The 15,371-nt window shown below is 35.7% G+C and overlaps 1 protein-coding gene across 9 annotated transcripts in view; it reads right to left on the bottom strand.

The window, feature by feature from the left end:
- Nucleotides 1-15,371, bottom strand: part of LOC126973096 (uncharacterized) — a 95,793-nt gene that overhangs the window by 19,821 nt on the left and 60,601 nt on the right. For 8 of the 9 annotated variants that reach the window (XM_050820230.1, XM_050820231.1, XM_050820232.1 and 5 more), the window contains 14 exons: nt 14,616-14,720; nt 13,391-13,654; nt 11,000-11,087; nt 10,501-10,620; nt 9,928-10,055; nt 9,220-9,344; nt 7,479-7,623; nt 6,882-7,090; nt 6,239-6,384; nt 5,059-5,168; nt 3,314-3,447; nt 2,658-2,843; nt 1,386-1,534; nt 15-151 (listed from right to left, as the gene is read on the bottom strand). In XM_050820230.1, coding sequence (XP_050676187.1) covers nt 15-151; nt 1,386-1,534; nt 2,658-2,843; nt 3,314-3,447; nt 5,059-5,168; nt 6,239-6,384; nt 6,882-7,090; nt 7,479-7,623; nt 9,220-9,344; nt 9,928-10,055; nt 10,501-10,620; nt 11,000-11,087; nt 13,391-13,654; nt 14,616-14,720 — 2,046 coding nt within the window. Of the gene's footprint in view, nt 1-14; nt 152-1,385; nt 1,535-2,657; nt 2,844-3,313; nt 3,448-5,058; nt 5,169-6,234; nt 6,385-6,881; nt 7,091-7,478; nt 7,624-9,219; nt 9,345-9,927; nt 10,056-10,500; nt 10,621-10,999; nt 11,088-13,390; nt 13,655-14,615; nt 14,721-15,371 lie in introns of those variants that run through there. The other variant, XM_050820238.1, reaches the window with a different exon arrangement.

Here is a 15,371-nt window from a genome sequence, read left to right as displayed (position 1 = left end):
ATGACTAAACTTACCGACGTAATCGTTGGCATCTCCTTCCAGGGTGACATCGACTCCGCTGCACAGAAACGCGCAGAAGCTCTGTCCACCAGACCCGTTTAGAGAAATCGAGATACTCTTGCCACTGGGCAAACCTGCCTCGCCGTATTTGCTGTAAAGACATATATATTTACTAGCTGACCCGACAGACGTTGTTCTGTAGATAATAAAAATATTACAGTTATATAGGCAAATAATATTTCAAAACATCAATAATTGTTTCGTAAAAAGTGCTCCCTGTTGTTATAATGAAATTGTTTCACAGCGGAACTGTCAAACCGTGCGTCACTAAATTCTCTCATAGAAAATATGTCCATACAAAACAAATATTGGAAATAAAAATAAAAACTATCCTATCTCTTAAGTTGGACTAAACTGCACTCCATGAAGTAATCCCCATTGAAATCCGTTCATTAGTTTAGGAGTCCATTGAGGACAAACATTGTGACACGAGATTTATATATATTAAGATGATCATGTCACATATACAGACATAACAACCTCTAGCGCTTTCCGAGAACGCAAAATAAATAGTAGGTAATATAAGCCGTTGTTTTTAAATTCGATATATTGAAACGGAAGATTTACAAAGAAAAATTTAAACTTCAGTTATATCTTTTCGTATTCATTGAAATGCGCATCATAAAATAAGCAGTACTAAGGATGTGGTCGATCATTTGATCACCACATACCATGCTCGAGCATTGTGACAAATTTTGGATTCCTTTTCAATAATATTGGTACAGGTACTTCCGAAAACTTTGTTTCAGTAATAAAATAAGCTGTTTAAACTTTATTTCAGCAATGAAATGCTCGTACGTGTCATGACAACCCGCTTATGACGTCACTCCTCGAAAACCAATATTTAGAATGTGTACCTATATTATATCACCAAACAAAGTCATATGTTGATGCTTTCTGAACCGTTACGTTATTCACTCTGATTTGTGTTTGGGTTAACATGACAGATTGCCTTATTTTATACATTATTCACGGTTCAACAGTAAGAATTCTTTCATCATACCTATATTATTTTAAACGAATATTCTTTGCTTATTTAATTATTTGTATCTGTCTCATATCACTCTCAGAAAATGATAACAACATTAGCACAAACTATATTGTTGATTCTGAAAACAATTTTGTTAATGATTAAAATAATTAAAAGCAAAGTTTAGTGTACACCTACATAATAATAATTATAAAATTATTTATCAAATAAATTTACAACATAGAAAGGGTAGTTCAATCTTGTACTGAGACTGATCACATATAAAGTACACGGGCAGAGAGATCGAAGTGTCTATATGTATTGTACATATTAATAAATAAAAAATAACACTAACAGTGCAATGTGGTAGGAGAGTGTGGATGCAAACGCTCTGTCCTCGTTTGTAATCTTCATGTTAACCTGCACAGAACTATCGCCGCCTTCTATCACGCCCCTGCATTGTTCTATCAGCTGGTTGTCCAGACGTTTCTCCAGTTGGAAGTCCTGTGGATCACAACAATATATTTAGTTCTAGTTTATTTTCTAAAACATAGTTCTAAAGACCTTTAAATGTATGGGAAGTAAAATGGAACATTAGTTTAATAGCGTTCATTTGCGACGAATAAACTACACAACCATATCAGTTATGATGATTCATAAAATTTTGTACACATTATAAAGTGAACAACGGTAAAGGATATAGGTTACACTTTATACAAATACTTTCATGAGTTTTCGGGAGACTGCTCTACGAATTTGATCAGAAGCTAGTAATTTTATTTAAAAAAAAGTCTAACTCACGCATTGAGCGTCTATGACGATGACATTACCATTAAGTTAAAGTAGGTAGATACTTGTAACAAGACGACACATAATTCAAGTTTTACCTAATAGGCAAACCAAAAGTACACAACAAAAAATAAGTAGATATATACAGGCAGTAGACTAAAAGAAAAGACGGACCATTATCTGGATTTCGGTCAGCTTTGTCCTTTGTATGAGGACAAGGAGTAAGTTGTGCTTTGAGAACACCCATAATGCTCGACTTTAAGATTCTAGGTCAATGGACCCTAAAGGTATCGTAGGCACTTAATCACGTGTTTAAATATTATATGATCAAATAACCGCAGACGAAACCAGTGATAATTTGAACTTGATATATCACGTGTTATAGCGAAAAATGATCTCGATAGAGGATCAAGGAACTGATATTCTAAGAGTTTATTTTTATATGGACCCCTAATAAAGTGAGAGATAATTAGTCAGGAACTTAACATTTTGAAATAAGTACAGCAGACTCTCTGCAGCAGAAGAAATAACTTTTGATATATTTTTATTTCTACAAATAATAAAGTTATATATTTGAAGCTCTTTAATAAGAATAAAACATTTTAAGTTTTTATTTTGTATTAGCAGGTTTGCTGGCATAAATAGTATGAAATCAGAGTTAAAAATGTAACCGCCTTTCGAAGTTACGTCGCGGCAAAAAGAAGCACCATTGTGGTCGGGTCCATTTACTTATATTTTGAGATAAACTAATTTATTTATTGAAAGTACTGAATAATTAATTAATTGTTTTTGACGTTGATAGAAGTCCTATACTATTACCAAAAATGTAGTAACATACCTGTGATTTAGAACCACCTATGATATTGACCCCCGGCCGCATGTGTAGCGCGTTCTTCAGTATGGGGCTCAGGTTGAGAGATCTCGCTTTATGGTTATCGTTGTCCTCTCGGACCTTCAGTAGGTCCGTCCGACCGATCAGCTCTTGGAAACTGCGTACGCCCACTGACGCCATGTGCTCACGGACCTGAGGTAGTTGGTAGTTTTGTTTATAGAGATCCGATGCGAAATACAGCGACAATAATGGAAATGGCATAAATCAGTCTTCGTCAACACGTTTTGTTCTATTTAAATTTCCAAATACATAGGTAAGTAATAGGAATATTTTAAAATACATGCCGATCGGGACATGAAATACAGGGACTTTATATCTCAATTTTCTCAGTGCTGGAAGTTAAAATAATTCGATCAAGTGAGCATTAGGCGCGTCCGTTGATAACTTACATAGTTTGTAACACTCAATATCTTAATTATTTACAATTTAATAGATATAAAAAATACTCTGCAACAATTAGGCGTTGCAAACCGGTGTTCGACCGCAAGAATGGATGTTGTTGTGTTTTGATTTTAGATGCATATTTTTGGAGACATTGTAAAAGTCCGACTGACATGGTCAAATCACGAGAATCTAAGTTATTTAAAAAACTACAATCTCACCTCTTCAGCCAACATGAACAGATAGTTGATGACGTGCTCGGGTTTGCCGGCGAATTTCTTGCGTAGTACGGGGTCCTGTGTAGCAATTCCGACGGGACACGTGTTCAAGTGACATTTACGCATCATCGTGCAACCTGTCACATAATATTTATTATATACTAGTTGACCCGACAGACGTTGTTCTGTATATAATAAATAAAATACTGTTTTTTATTAATTTGTCAATAATATTACATAACATCAAGAATTATTTCGTAAAATATGCTCCCTGTTCTTGTAATGAAATTGTTTTACAGCAGACCTGTCAAACCGTGCGTCAATAAATTCTCTAATAGAAAATATGTCCATACAAAACTAATATCGGACGATGGGGGACACATCAAAGGACAAACAAATTTGTTTTATTTAATTCCAAACACTTTCATATTTATTCACCATTTAAACCTTCCACAAATAATTCAAGACCAAAATTAGCCAAATTGTTAGCCGAGTTGTAGCGAGACTAACGAACAGCAATTCATTTTTATATATATAGATATTTGTTATATTACAATAAGCAAATCTAAGTAGACAATCGAGAGTCTTGGTCACCTATTACAGGTGTAGTTACTGGTATGATAGGTATGATTAGGTAATCATACCCTCGTGCAACACTAGAGAAAACAACGCTCACTGGAGTTATTTCTACAGTTTGGTCGTACGTGGTCAAAGTTCCGGAAAAACGCTCTGTAGAAGAACGCCGCACATTCAGATTTGTGGCGTCTGCGATTATGGCGTTGTTAGCTCTAATAAGTCATCGGAGCGGAGTTGTCATTTCGGAGCAATAACAGTTTTGTGCAAATTAAAGAATGACTAAAAATCCTTTAGAGACTTGTCCCATCGCCGTCGCTTAGTTAGAATAGAGTAGAGCTCGAAATGAGTTAGTGAGCGGCCTGAAGCGAGTGTAGGTCCGATAGTTTCGTCGCTGAACTATAGCGAATGTACGAGCGCGACGGGGGATTACTCACAATGAATAAGGAATTGACTGCTAGAAACATTCCTGCCAGTATTTCTGACAGCCGAGCGGGCATCAGCGAATATTATAGCTCTTGTCGCTGACACAAACAAGTTGAAAGAGTTCTCGCCAAACGTGTCGGGCTGGTCCATGCGTAATAATTCTTGTGTGATAAATGTATTGGCTTATCATGTTATCATCTATTTTTTTCTTTTGTTATAAATTTAAAAGTGTTACTTTAAAAAAATGTTCGCTAATACCTAATAATATGTATGGGTTGATATACTATCTCAATAGCTGTTGACGTATTTAATGTTTAACTTACAATTTTTTATTTATCCCAAATAATAACACATTCTGTTTAAAATAATTTGTTATATTATGAATACTGAAAATGAGTTTCTAAAGTATAGTGGTAATTATATAACTTTGACATTTATTTATGAATAAACGAATTTTGATTGATTGATTAACAAAATATTTATATACAAAAATTATTAGTCGCTGTTACTCCAGGAGTCAATAATGTTGCGGTTACTGAAAACCAGTGCTACATTGGCGCTACGCCAGTGTAGCTTATTACTGAGGTAGCTCCATTTGGTGACATTCACTACCACACAGTACCTACTTTTTCGTTTTTAGTAATAAATTGTATTATTTAATTGGTTTTATTAGTTAATTCAAAGAATTAATTACTCATTCTGGTTTGTTATCAATAAATTTTCATTCTAGTCATTTCTATAAACGTTACCAAGTGCAATGAGTGGTGCAGTACTGAAGCCGAACTCGTCAGCACCGAGCAGAGCTGCCACCATCACGTCAAACCCGGTCCGGATCTGTCCGTCCGCCTGCAGGATCACCCTGTAATAATCACGGGTACGTATTCTGTTGAGTGCTGTCATATTATGAAGCATCTGGAACCGGCGAGCATGACGTATGAAAAGAGTAATGAATATGTACAATACATGTAGCGTTCTGTTGTCTCTGCCTACCTACCTACCTGGCAAGGCTAAGGCATGTGTGTGTGTGTGTGTATGTGATGTGGTCATATCGTTTCGTTTCTGTACTAAAGGGTTCGGAAAACACTAGTACAGTTCCGCGAATAATTTATTACACTTAGTTGCAGTCAGTAATATACTTCTTTCAATACTCTATTCGTGTTAAGAAATTAGTGACTCATCGGTGCAACTTTAAGTATTCATACTGGAGTAAAAAGAATATTAAAGCAAACCTTTTAATCATTCGGTATTTACAAATATTATTACGAAGCAATTATTTTTTACGATTTAATCAGAACCGTCAAAGTTTCATCAACATTTATAATAAAGAAAATGTTTTTTTTCATAACTGAATTGACATTCCAATTGGTTTTTTTGTAGTTTCGTAGACTAAATATTATATTGCGAGGCAATTTCGCCAACTTATGTTCATTACTATAATTTCCAGTCACGTGTAGATGAACACACCGTTTAAAGTACCTAATAACATTATTAATCACTTGTCTTTCTCCACTATGAATTATTGATTCACTTTTATTTGTAGAAGTAAGGTATTCATACATTCCAAAGTTGCGTCCGTCTATATAGTTGTCTTTGTTCACATTACAAGGTGTATCGCTTATTATAAGTATCGCCCTGAATGCTCACTTTAATGCTTAGTTACTCAATGACCCAATGAATCAATTAGGTGCGCCTATATTTATACTCGTAAGGATTTATTAATAGAGTTTGAATGCCGAGCCAGGTGGACCTATGACAAGGCGCAACTTTTGTTGGAATCCATGTCATATCGACCGTTCTCCTGCTAGCATTCTTTAAATGTTTGAAGTCGCAAATAATAATGCTGGGAAAGTTTTTACGCCGCTTCTTTTCTCTCAGAGCGCCATTTGTTTCTTAAAAAATAAATGTCTTTTATGCCTTTTAGTCCCTCACCTGGAACGTAGGTCGTTCAACACCAGCACCTGGTGCGTCTCGGCCACGCCCAGCTCCCAGGGCAGGCCGGCACTCTTGATGCCCGTCCAGGAGCTGGCGCCCGTGCCGCCATCGTGACCCGATATCACGATGTGCTCAGCCTTACCCTGTAAATAATTACTTGTTGTACTAGTTGCAATAACACTAGCATTCGTTTTGGCGCATATCGGAACTTCATAAAGCAATATTTTAATAAAAAATATTTATTCATCCATAAATACATAATTATCCACAGGGATATCGCTGATGTTGACGCGTCAAATGCTGGCATGGCCCCTTCCAGGTTTGACTTAAAGGAACAGTCCAGCCTGTTATTTTTAAGTAATTTCTCACACTATATACGAATTTTTATTTGTATTGTCCATTTTTTATTATTTAAAAACTGTATCATTTTAATCTACAGTGAGGGAAATCACTTAAAAAAAACTGTATATCAATTGTGAATTTGATCTAGTAGGTGAAGCCACAACAGGCGAGTTGAACAAACATACTTACCAAGATTTATGAATGGTATTGGCGAGTTTGCTTAGCGATAACACCCATTCGATTAAGAGTTCGAAACCCGCAGTATACCTTGGTACAAATAAAATTTTGTAGATCTAACCTTAGCAACACCCGAGGCCACAACACCCACGCCAACTTCAGACACGAGCTTGACAGATATCCTGGCCCTAGGGTTGGCACACTTCAAGTCATAGATGAGCTCAGCCAGATCCTCAATGGAGTAGATGTCGTGGTGAGGTGGCGGAGAGATAAGCCCCACGCCGGGGACAGAGCACCGGGTTTTCGCGATATCTTCTGTCACTTTGTAACCTGTTCAAAGAGAATTTATAGTAAGTTAATGCAATGATTTGTATAATTTAACAAAGCATTATAACTGAAGAATAATGACTATTTTCCCCAAGTGGTTATCATACGAAAGTATGTTTTATGGTCAAGAAGCCTAAACTGATAGATCTAATTTGATAATTATTATGTCAATCCATTAGCCAAGATAGCCAGAATAGTTTGGATAGGGGCAGCGTAGGACCGATCGTCATGGCGATCTTTGGGGGAGACATTTGCTCAGCAGTGGACGTCTTCCGGCTAAGATGATAATGATGATGATAAGTCACATATCACGTTTTCGATAGTCCATTCGAAATTTTTTCAAAGGTAAAAATAGTGTCTTTTTGGGCTGTAATTGTAATTAGATCAGTACCAGGCAGTTCGCCTCCCTCCCCCGGCTTGGCCCCTTGCGCCATCTTGATCTGCAGGTCGTCGGCGTGCGCCAGGTACGACGCCGTCACGCCGAAGCGGCCCGACGCTACCTGCTTGATTGCCGACCGCTTGTTGTGCTGCGGGTCCTGTGTAGTTTTACAAAAATATACGTATCATAGATAAAAGAAAATTAATAACCCTTTGAAATTATTAGTTACATTACTTAAGTTACCTAATTCCATTAAAGCTTACAGTCATAGTTGGAGTATTAAAGAACGGGTTTGACTCCTATGTTTACCATGTTTTCTCTAGCTGTTTTACTCTATGCTTGAATGATTTTAACCATTGCAAAACAGTTTTTTCCTTATAACATTCATATATAAGAAAATAATAACAAATATATCTAAAATATAAGCTATTGTTCGCATAGGTACCTATAACATAATAAATTAACAATATAATCCCTGCCCGTTGTGGTAGGGATAGGCCTAAAATAGGATCTAAGTCAAATTCAAATTATATATATGTGACGTCAGCTCGAAGCATACACTTCAAAGATAACCAATGAAAAGTACCGTTTGAAAACTAGTAAGCCTGCCTTTATTTTTTCAGCCTTAATTAATAGTAACTCTAAAAGGGACAAGGGTACGATATAAAACAACAGCTCACATACAAACTATTTAACCAACTGAGAAATGAACAAACTTGGCAAAGCGAAATAGGTAGTTTTTTAGTATTAAATATCTGTGGCCTGGTGCTAATAGGGCCAATATCAATAATCATTATTTTCAGTAATGAGCATTATAACAATCAATCACCATATAAAGATATTATTTAGGTGTTATACTACAAGTATGGCAAAAATGTTTTACTTTTATTTGATTAATGTTTTTAAGCAGATTTATGAATTAAATTATAATTTAAGAAAAAAAAGATATTTTGGAAAATATTAACCACTTAAGCCCACTAAGAAAATATTAGCACTGATAATAATAATTATTATGTTAGTTCCCAATTATGTATAAAATTAAAAAGGCCAATGTTGTTTTTCTAAGAAATTTTGTTATGGAGCGATTACACTTTTTTTAAATTTCTTCATCAGAACATGACATAATATCCTCCATTTCGGGGCCAGTCTCCAAAGACTCATAAAATGGACCGCTGGATGGTTGGAGGTACTCCAGAAATTGCAGCTCTCTGACTATTGGTGCAGGGAGTTTAATAGGTCTCTGATTTAGGGGCATGAGAGGTGTTACTGGTACAGTATCTTCCGATTGTGAACGTGTCATATTTCGTCCTTAGTAATTGGTCTATTTTGCTTCAGTATATAAATAAAGTAGCAAACTAAAATTATATCACAAAAAGGGCTAATGTTAACTTTGATCGTTTTAGTTCTTACTCTATTACTAGGAAAGTGAAAAATAATAATTTTTAGCGGCTTAAGTATACTGCAGCCCTTTTATCATTTTTTTACTTAACTGTATGAAAGTGCATACTACATTGGCCTTTTTTACATAGTAACTTACTTACTATACGTACTTTGGCCCTTTTAGCACCAGGCCACAGATATGATTTGGAGGAACAGTTAAAAAGAGCTAATGCAAGTTCCTTATCAGTTGCTTGATATCGTCTTCCTTATTTATGTTTACTACTTAATTTTTCATGGGATCTCATAATATTTCTGACGTACATGTTGCTTAATATAACAAGATCCCAGCTTCATGTCATATTACTAGTATTACCTGTCCTAAGTATCTGTCGGCGTTCTCGCCCCCCTCTCCCGTGTTGGACTTGCCCCCCACACGGTTCATGGCGATGGCCAACGTCGTGTGCGCCTCCAGTGATATAGAACCGAACGACATCGCTCCTGCATAACATTACTTAGTTGAGTATCATTTATTTTACTAAACTTTTTCCGAAAATATGGTAGATTCAGTAAATTAATAGATACTATTATAGTGACGATTTAAAAGCGCTTATTTTAAGCCTAATTGAATAAATATTATTTGACTTTTACTTTGACAAGTACCTACGACCCGGTTAAAAAATGTTGTTACACATAAAAATTTGTATATTTATTCCCAGGGGTGAGGGAAATCTCTAATAAATATCAAATTAATTATTTTATTCTTCTTTTAATTAGTTTCTGAGCAGTTTTGAATGAATGAAAATTCTTTTTTGCACTAAAAAATAATTAAGTTAGCACAATCAACAGTCGCGACTCAGCGATCTCTTCCACGTACCTGAAGATGTAGGGGATTTTATTTATAATTTGACAAATTGTTACTTACATAACATGTTTTATTATTTACTGAGGAAGATATTGTAATTTAAAGTAAATTTTGATTTTTGAGAGCTAAAAAGATTCTTTTATGGGACACGATGGGATGTCATATTTACGAATTAATTAAATTTTTACAAGTCTTTAAAAGTAGTTATGAAATATAGACCTGTTGCGAATCTCTTGACGATCTCGGACGCCGGCTCCACGTCGGTCAGCGCGATGGGTTCATCCAGTTTCACCAGCTCGAGCTGACCTCGCAGCGTGCATGAGCGCACCGACTCGAGCGTACTCTCTCTGATGAATAATTCAAAGTATATTTACTCAGGTAATTTATATGTCTAGATGAAATGAAAACAGGCCAGGTTTATCACTTTAGTGTGCGCGACAAGCTACGTCTTACACTCGCGATTGGTTTGTCACTTTGTGTCTGTGTTATTGCTTAAAATAGAGGTTTAACTCTAGTCTCAATTTTTTGTCGACGTTTTCACAGCTGTCATAGTCTATCTAGATGTATAAATGATCTATTTAGCGATTATTTGACACATATTTGTTTAAATTACTGTTGAGTTTTATAATATAATAGCTTTTCTGTCGTGTGTAGAGTATAAAAATCAATATTCATTAGCTGAAATCGAACTTTAAAACGATGACATTCAAATGGAAAAGGACAGATTTAGATTTATAATATTGATATTTATTGTAACGGTATGGTATTTATTATAATACGTTTCAACAATACCTGAAACGGTCATAGGCTGTTGAACTTTTATTGGTGGCTGCTTCCTGTAGGTTAGCGATGGACATTGGGTCGTTAATGTGCTTCTCTCCACCGGCGCGCCAGTGGTAGTTGCCAGGGTTGCTAAAATTTAAATTAAATCATAAATTTTAAGACATTAACTTTGTTATTGATAAACGTTAAAGTTATTCCAAATTTAAATCTTTGTCTTAATCTTACCTTTGTCTCTACAGAATTACATGACAGGGAGATGTAATTTTAAACTAAGAGTAACTTTTCATTGCGTTTATTTATAAGGCAGAATAGAAGTAAAGTACTAATTTTTCAATTTTGTAGTAATAAAAAAGATAACTTCACCATTGGTGAATTTATGACTGTATCATGATTTCTAAATACATAATATTTCGTAGGCAATTTATTTCTTAAAAACGACATATAATACACCTCGTATTTGTTAATTGATTAAATTTATTAATAGTGTCGTGATGGTGTGTGTACTCACCGCAATACCAGCATGTCTCTACAGTCACTGTAGGTAAGTGTGTGTCGGTCGAATATTTCCTTTGATAGGATTTCAAACGTCACACCACCTGTTGACAAATATCATATATATAATATGTATTTGTTTTTATAAAAATGGGATATATCTTTTCATTCAAATCATATAAAGACGCATATCATTAATATAAAAAAATAAAGTACAAACTGTATCAACAACTAAACTATTCCAGATAGAGAAGGAGGTCAGGGGCTCATCCACATGCGTTTCATTACAATATATCTCTGTAAAATTTTGCAGACAATCTATTTTCAAGTCCCTCCTCCATATGACGAAACCATCTTAAAACTTACAAACAAACTGCCTAACCTAATCATTGAATTGAACTGAGTATAAACTAACGACTATTCCCAATAGTTATAGTCATATCTCCAGTTTCCATCTCAAGCACCCTTGTCTCCTCCACCAGTGTTGCCGAGTCACTTCTTTTGGAAAATGTTAAGGAATGTAAACAAAATTTCAAATTCAGTGTTGTTAGCCCAGCAGAAATAATTACAACTTTCAGATCCTTAGAAATGAAAAAAACTGCTGCTATATGGGGCATATCTGTAAAAATAATAAGTTCTGTTATTGACGTCATAGCACCATATCTAGCACTAGTTTTTAATAGCTGTATTGAACATGGCGTGTTTCCTGACCTTCTGAAGTATAGTAAAATTAAACCAATATTTAAATAGGGACTCACTTCTGACCCGAATAACTATCGCCCTGTTTCAGTGTTGCCGACCCTTAGTAAAATTTTTGAAAAAATTATTTTAAGCCTTATTTTAATGCTTACTCACTTTAGCACTTGTAAGTTACTTCATATAAAACAATGCAGATGTTGAACTCATCAGGAATATTTTTAAGGCCTGGGAGGAATCACAGAATGCACTTGGTATTTTCTGTGATTTATCTAAGGCTTTTGATTGTGTTCAACATTCAACGCTGGTCAGGAAGCTATGTCACTATGGTATAAGAGGATCTGCACTCGATCTTCTGATCTCATATTTAAATAATAGGATTCAGATCGAGGTGAATGGCAGGAGATCTCCTGGGACTCCTCTCGGTATGAGGGTACCACAAGGGTCTATTCTTGGACCCTTCCTCTTCCTAATTTATATAAATGATCTACCTAACCTTGAAGAAAAAAAACACAAGGTGGTATTGTTTGCGGATGACACTTCACTTATATTCAAAGTGAAATTAAGCCAAGTTTTATACGACGAAGTAAACAATGCTCTATCTGACATCGTGTACTGGTTTAGCGCCAATAACTTATTGTTAAATAGTCATAAAACCAAATGCATTAAATTCACCGCGCTAAATGTCAAAAATGTAGATGCAAATATTGCATTAAATGGAGAGGTGGTAAAACCAGTGGAATCTGCTGTATTTCTTGGCAGCTTGATTCCAAATTGCAGTGGGGCCCCCATATTGAAGGATTGGGGAATAGGCTTAGTTCTGCAGCATATGCGGTTAAGAAAATTAGACGGTTAACTGACATAGATACGGCGAGATTAGTTAATTTAGTTATTTTCATAGTATTATGTCCTATGGTATATTGTTATGGGGCAATGCGGCCGATATTAATACTATCTATCGATTTATAACCTAGGTCCTAAAGAATCATTAAGAGAAAAATTTAAAGAAATAAACATTTTGACTGTTGCTTCTTAATACATTTTTGATAATGTTCTGTATGTTCATAAGCACATTGAGGAATTTTCTAGAAACTCTGACATTCATAATGTTAACACGAGGAACAAACAAACTTGTTATGCCTACTACTCGGTTGGGTCGAGTTAGTAAGTCTTTTGTTGGGCGATGTATATGCTTCTACAATATGATCCCAGAAAATGTACAAAACAAATGTGTTGCGAAATTTAAAAGAATTGTTAAGAAATGTTTGTGTGGGAAAGGTTATTATAGCATAAACGATTTTCTTAATGACACCACGGACTGGGAATAAAGCGAACACCCTAAGGCTCTTTAATTATAAATGTTTATTGTACGATATTACATTTTAATCCATATTTTATATTAAAAAAAAAAGGCCCACTGAGTTTCTTGCGCCCATTCTTCTCAGGTATTTTGAATAAAAATATTTGATTTTGAATATTCAGTCTATCTCCGGTTGTGGCCTACTTGAGATAAAAAATCGTAACTATCGTTGACTTTTCCGTCCCAATAAACATATCGACGGCATCTCATCTTATCCGTACACGCTGTCTGTCAATGGGACGACGTATAGCTTACCAGCGATAGAAGTTTGTATGGAAATTGCAATAAACGCCTCCCAATATAAGGCGATAAGAATGATATATTGGGAACAGCCGTAAATGAACAACTAACCGATTCTAGACTGTGTCCCTCTAAAGCACTTGTCGACCACTTCCTCGCTCAACCCAACTGCCTCGAAGATCTGCGCGCTCTTGTACGACTGCAGTGTGCTGATGCCCATCTTAGCCATCACCTTGGCCAGGCCGGTCTCGATGGCCTGCTGGTAGGCGGAGTAGATGTTGTCATCGGTCAGCTCGGGGTCCAGAATGTTGTCGTTGCGAAGGGAAAACGCCAACTCGAACGCCAGGTATGGACATATCGCGTCTGCACCATAACCTGAAATTACAAAATTTAATTTAATTTGTAACCAAAATTTATGAATCGAACCCGAGAGGGTTACGCCTGAGCATTCTTCCAACAGAGCCAAACGTTCGAGCGCCGCATAGTTCGTAAATCTTGTTGTGTCTTATTCAACTCTCAGGTTGTGGCTCCATCTATCCATACATCTATGTCCCGCATTGTTCATAAAATTTTTGTTAGAAATTTAATTTAATTAATCATAGAATCATCACTATAATAATAACAAATTGTTTAAATTACGAAATTATTAATTGTGTAGATCCAATAAAATATAATATAGGTATAGGTATACCTAGAAGCAGTAGACTAATTACTGTAAGTGCAGGGTTATATGCACGGCAATACTGCCAATATAACGTATGCTCAAATCAAATTGCCAATACATACGATGTCGCTGCCATTCAGGAGGGCCATTTGTTCGCCCCATCGTAAGTTCCAATAAAAATGATTCAAGCAAGTGATGGAAAAAGATCACTTTCGGCTCCTTTGTATCCTTTCCTTATCTGTTCCACAGCATCTCATCATTCTTCTATGATTGTTCATTCTAATCGATAAATATTGTATTCAGAGCAATACATCCTTTTATTTGTGGCAATTTTAAAGTCCACCCTTAAATAAATAAACGAAATTAAGAATATTTTTTTAAACTCAACATTTTGAAGTAATAATAGTAATATTATATTTTGTGAAAAGACGGTCTCATGTACACCCTGATTGTAAGTGATAAGCTCTGCTCAGTGTTCACTACAATGCAGCGCCTATCAGACTTATTGAAACATTATAATCGGCCGCCATTATAACAGTGGCGGTGCAATGCACTCGCCAGCTTGAACGAAAAAGATGTTAAGACTCAGTAAGATAGTAATTTCATTATGTATAAATTTTAAGAAGGGCGGGTTATTATCAGTTGATATCTACGTGATCAATTTGTACTGACCTAGCAACACACACATGTGGTGCACCTCCCTGGCCTCCGCTGTCTCCACGATGACGCCCACTTTCATGCGCTGGCGGGTCTCGATCAGGTGATGATGCACCGCGCCTGTACAACGTTAACACCACGTAAAGCAAGTAAAAGTAAAATCTGTTATCTGGAATTATTCTAGAATCTTGCATGACGTCAATGTGCAAACGGTACTTATTAGGGGCCATCCATAAATTACGTCACACTTTAAGAGGGAGGGGGTAACTAAATGTGACAATGTGTGAAAGGACAGGGGATCAACAGAATTATGAAGTCACATGCTAAAAATCCAAAGTTAAAAGGAAGGCAATATTTAAAGAAAATATTACTAAGTATATCTTTATGTATAAGGCTTATGCAGGTTTAACTCCTTGGAAAGTTAAACCCGATCTACAGATCAAATTCAGAAAATAGCTACACAATTTATTACTAATTTTGAATAAAATTAAAAAATGTGACTTACAGCAGGGGGAGGGGGTTTTACAAGTATATCCTGTGACAAGGACGGACGGTTCTAAAACCATAAAATGTGTGTGACGTAATTTATGGATTATAATAATATTGACACACTTTTACACGAATTATCTTGCCTCAAATTAGGCATATATAGCCTGTGTTATGGGTTGCAAAACAACGATATATTGAATACAATATACTTAAACAAAATATGAAAAACAAAATTTTATGCACGATGCGGGAATCGAACCCACGACCTCTGGCATTCCGTGC

The sequence above is a fragment of the Leptidea sinapis genome, chromosome 28 (genome assembly GCF_905404315.1).
Source record: "Leptidea sinapis chromosome 28, ilLepSina1.1, whole genome shotgun sequence".
In the NCBI taxonomy this organism is placed as follows: Eukaryota; Metazoa; Arthropoda; class Insecta; order Lepidoptera; family Pieridae; genus Leptidea; species Leptidea sinapis.
The sequence above is the reverse complement of the archived record's forward strand: the minus strand, read 5'-3'. Positions and strand labels throughout refer to the sequence as shown.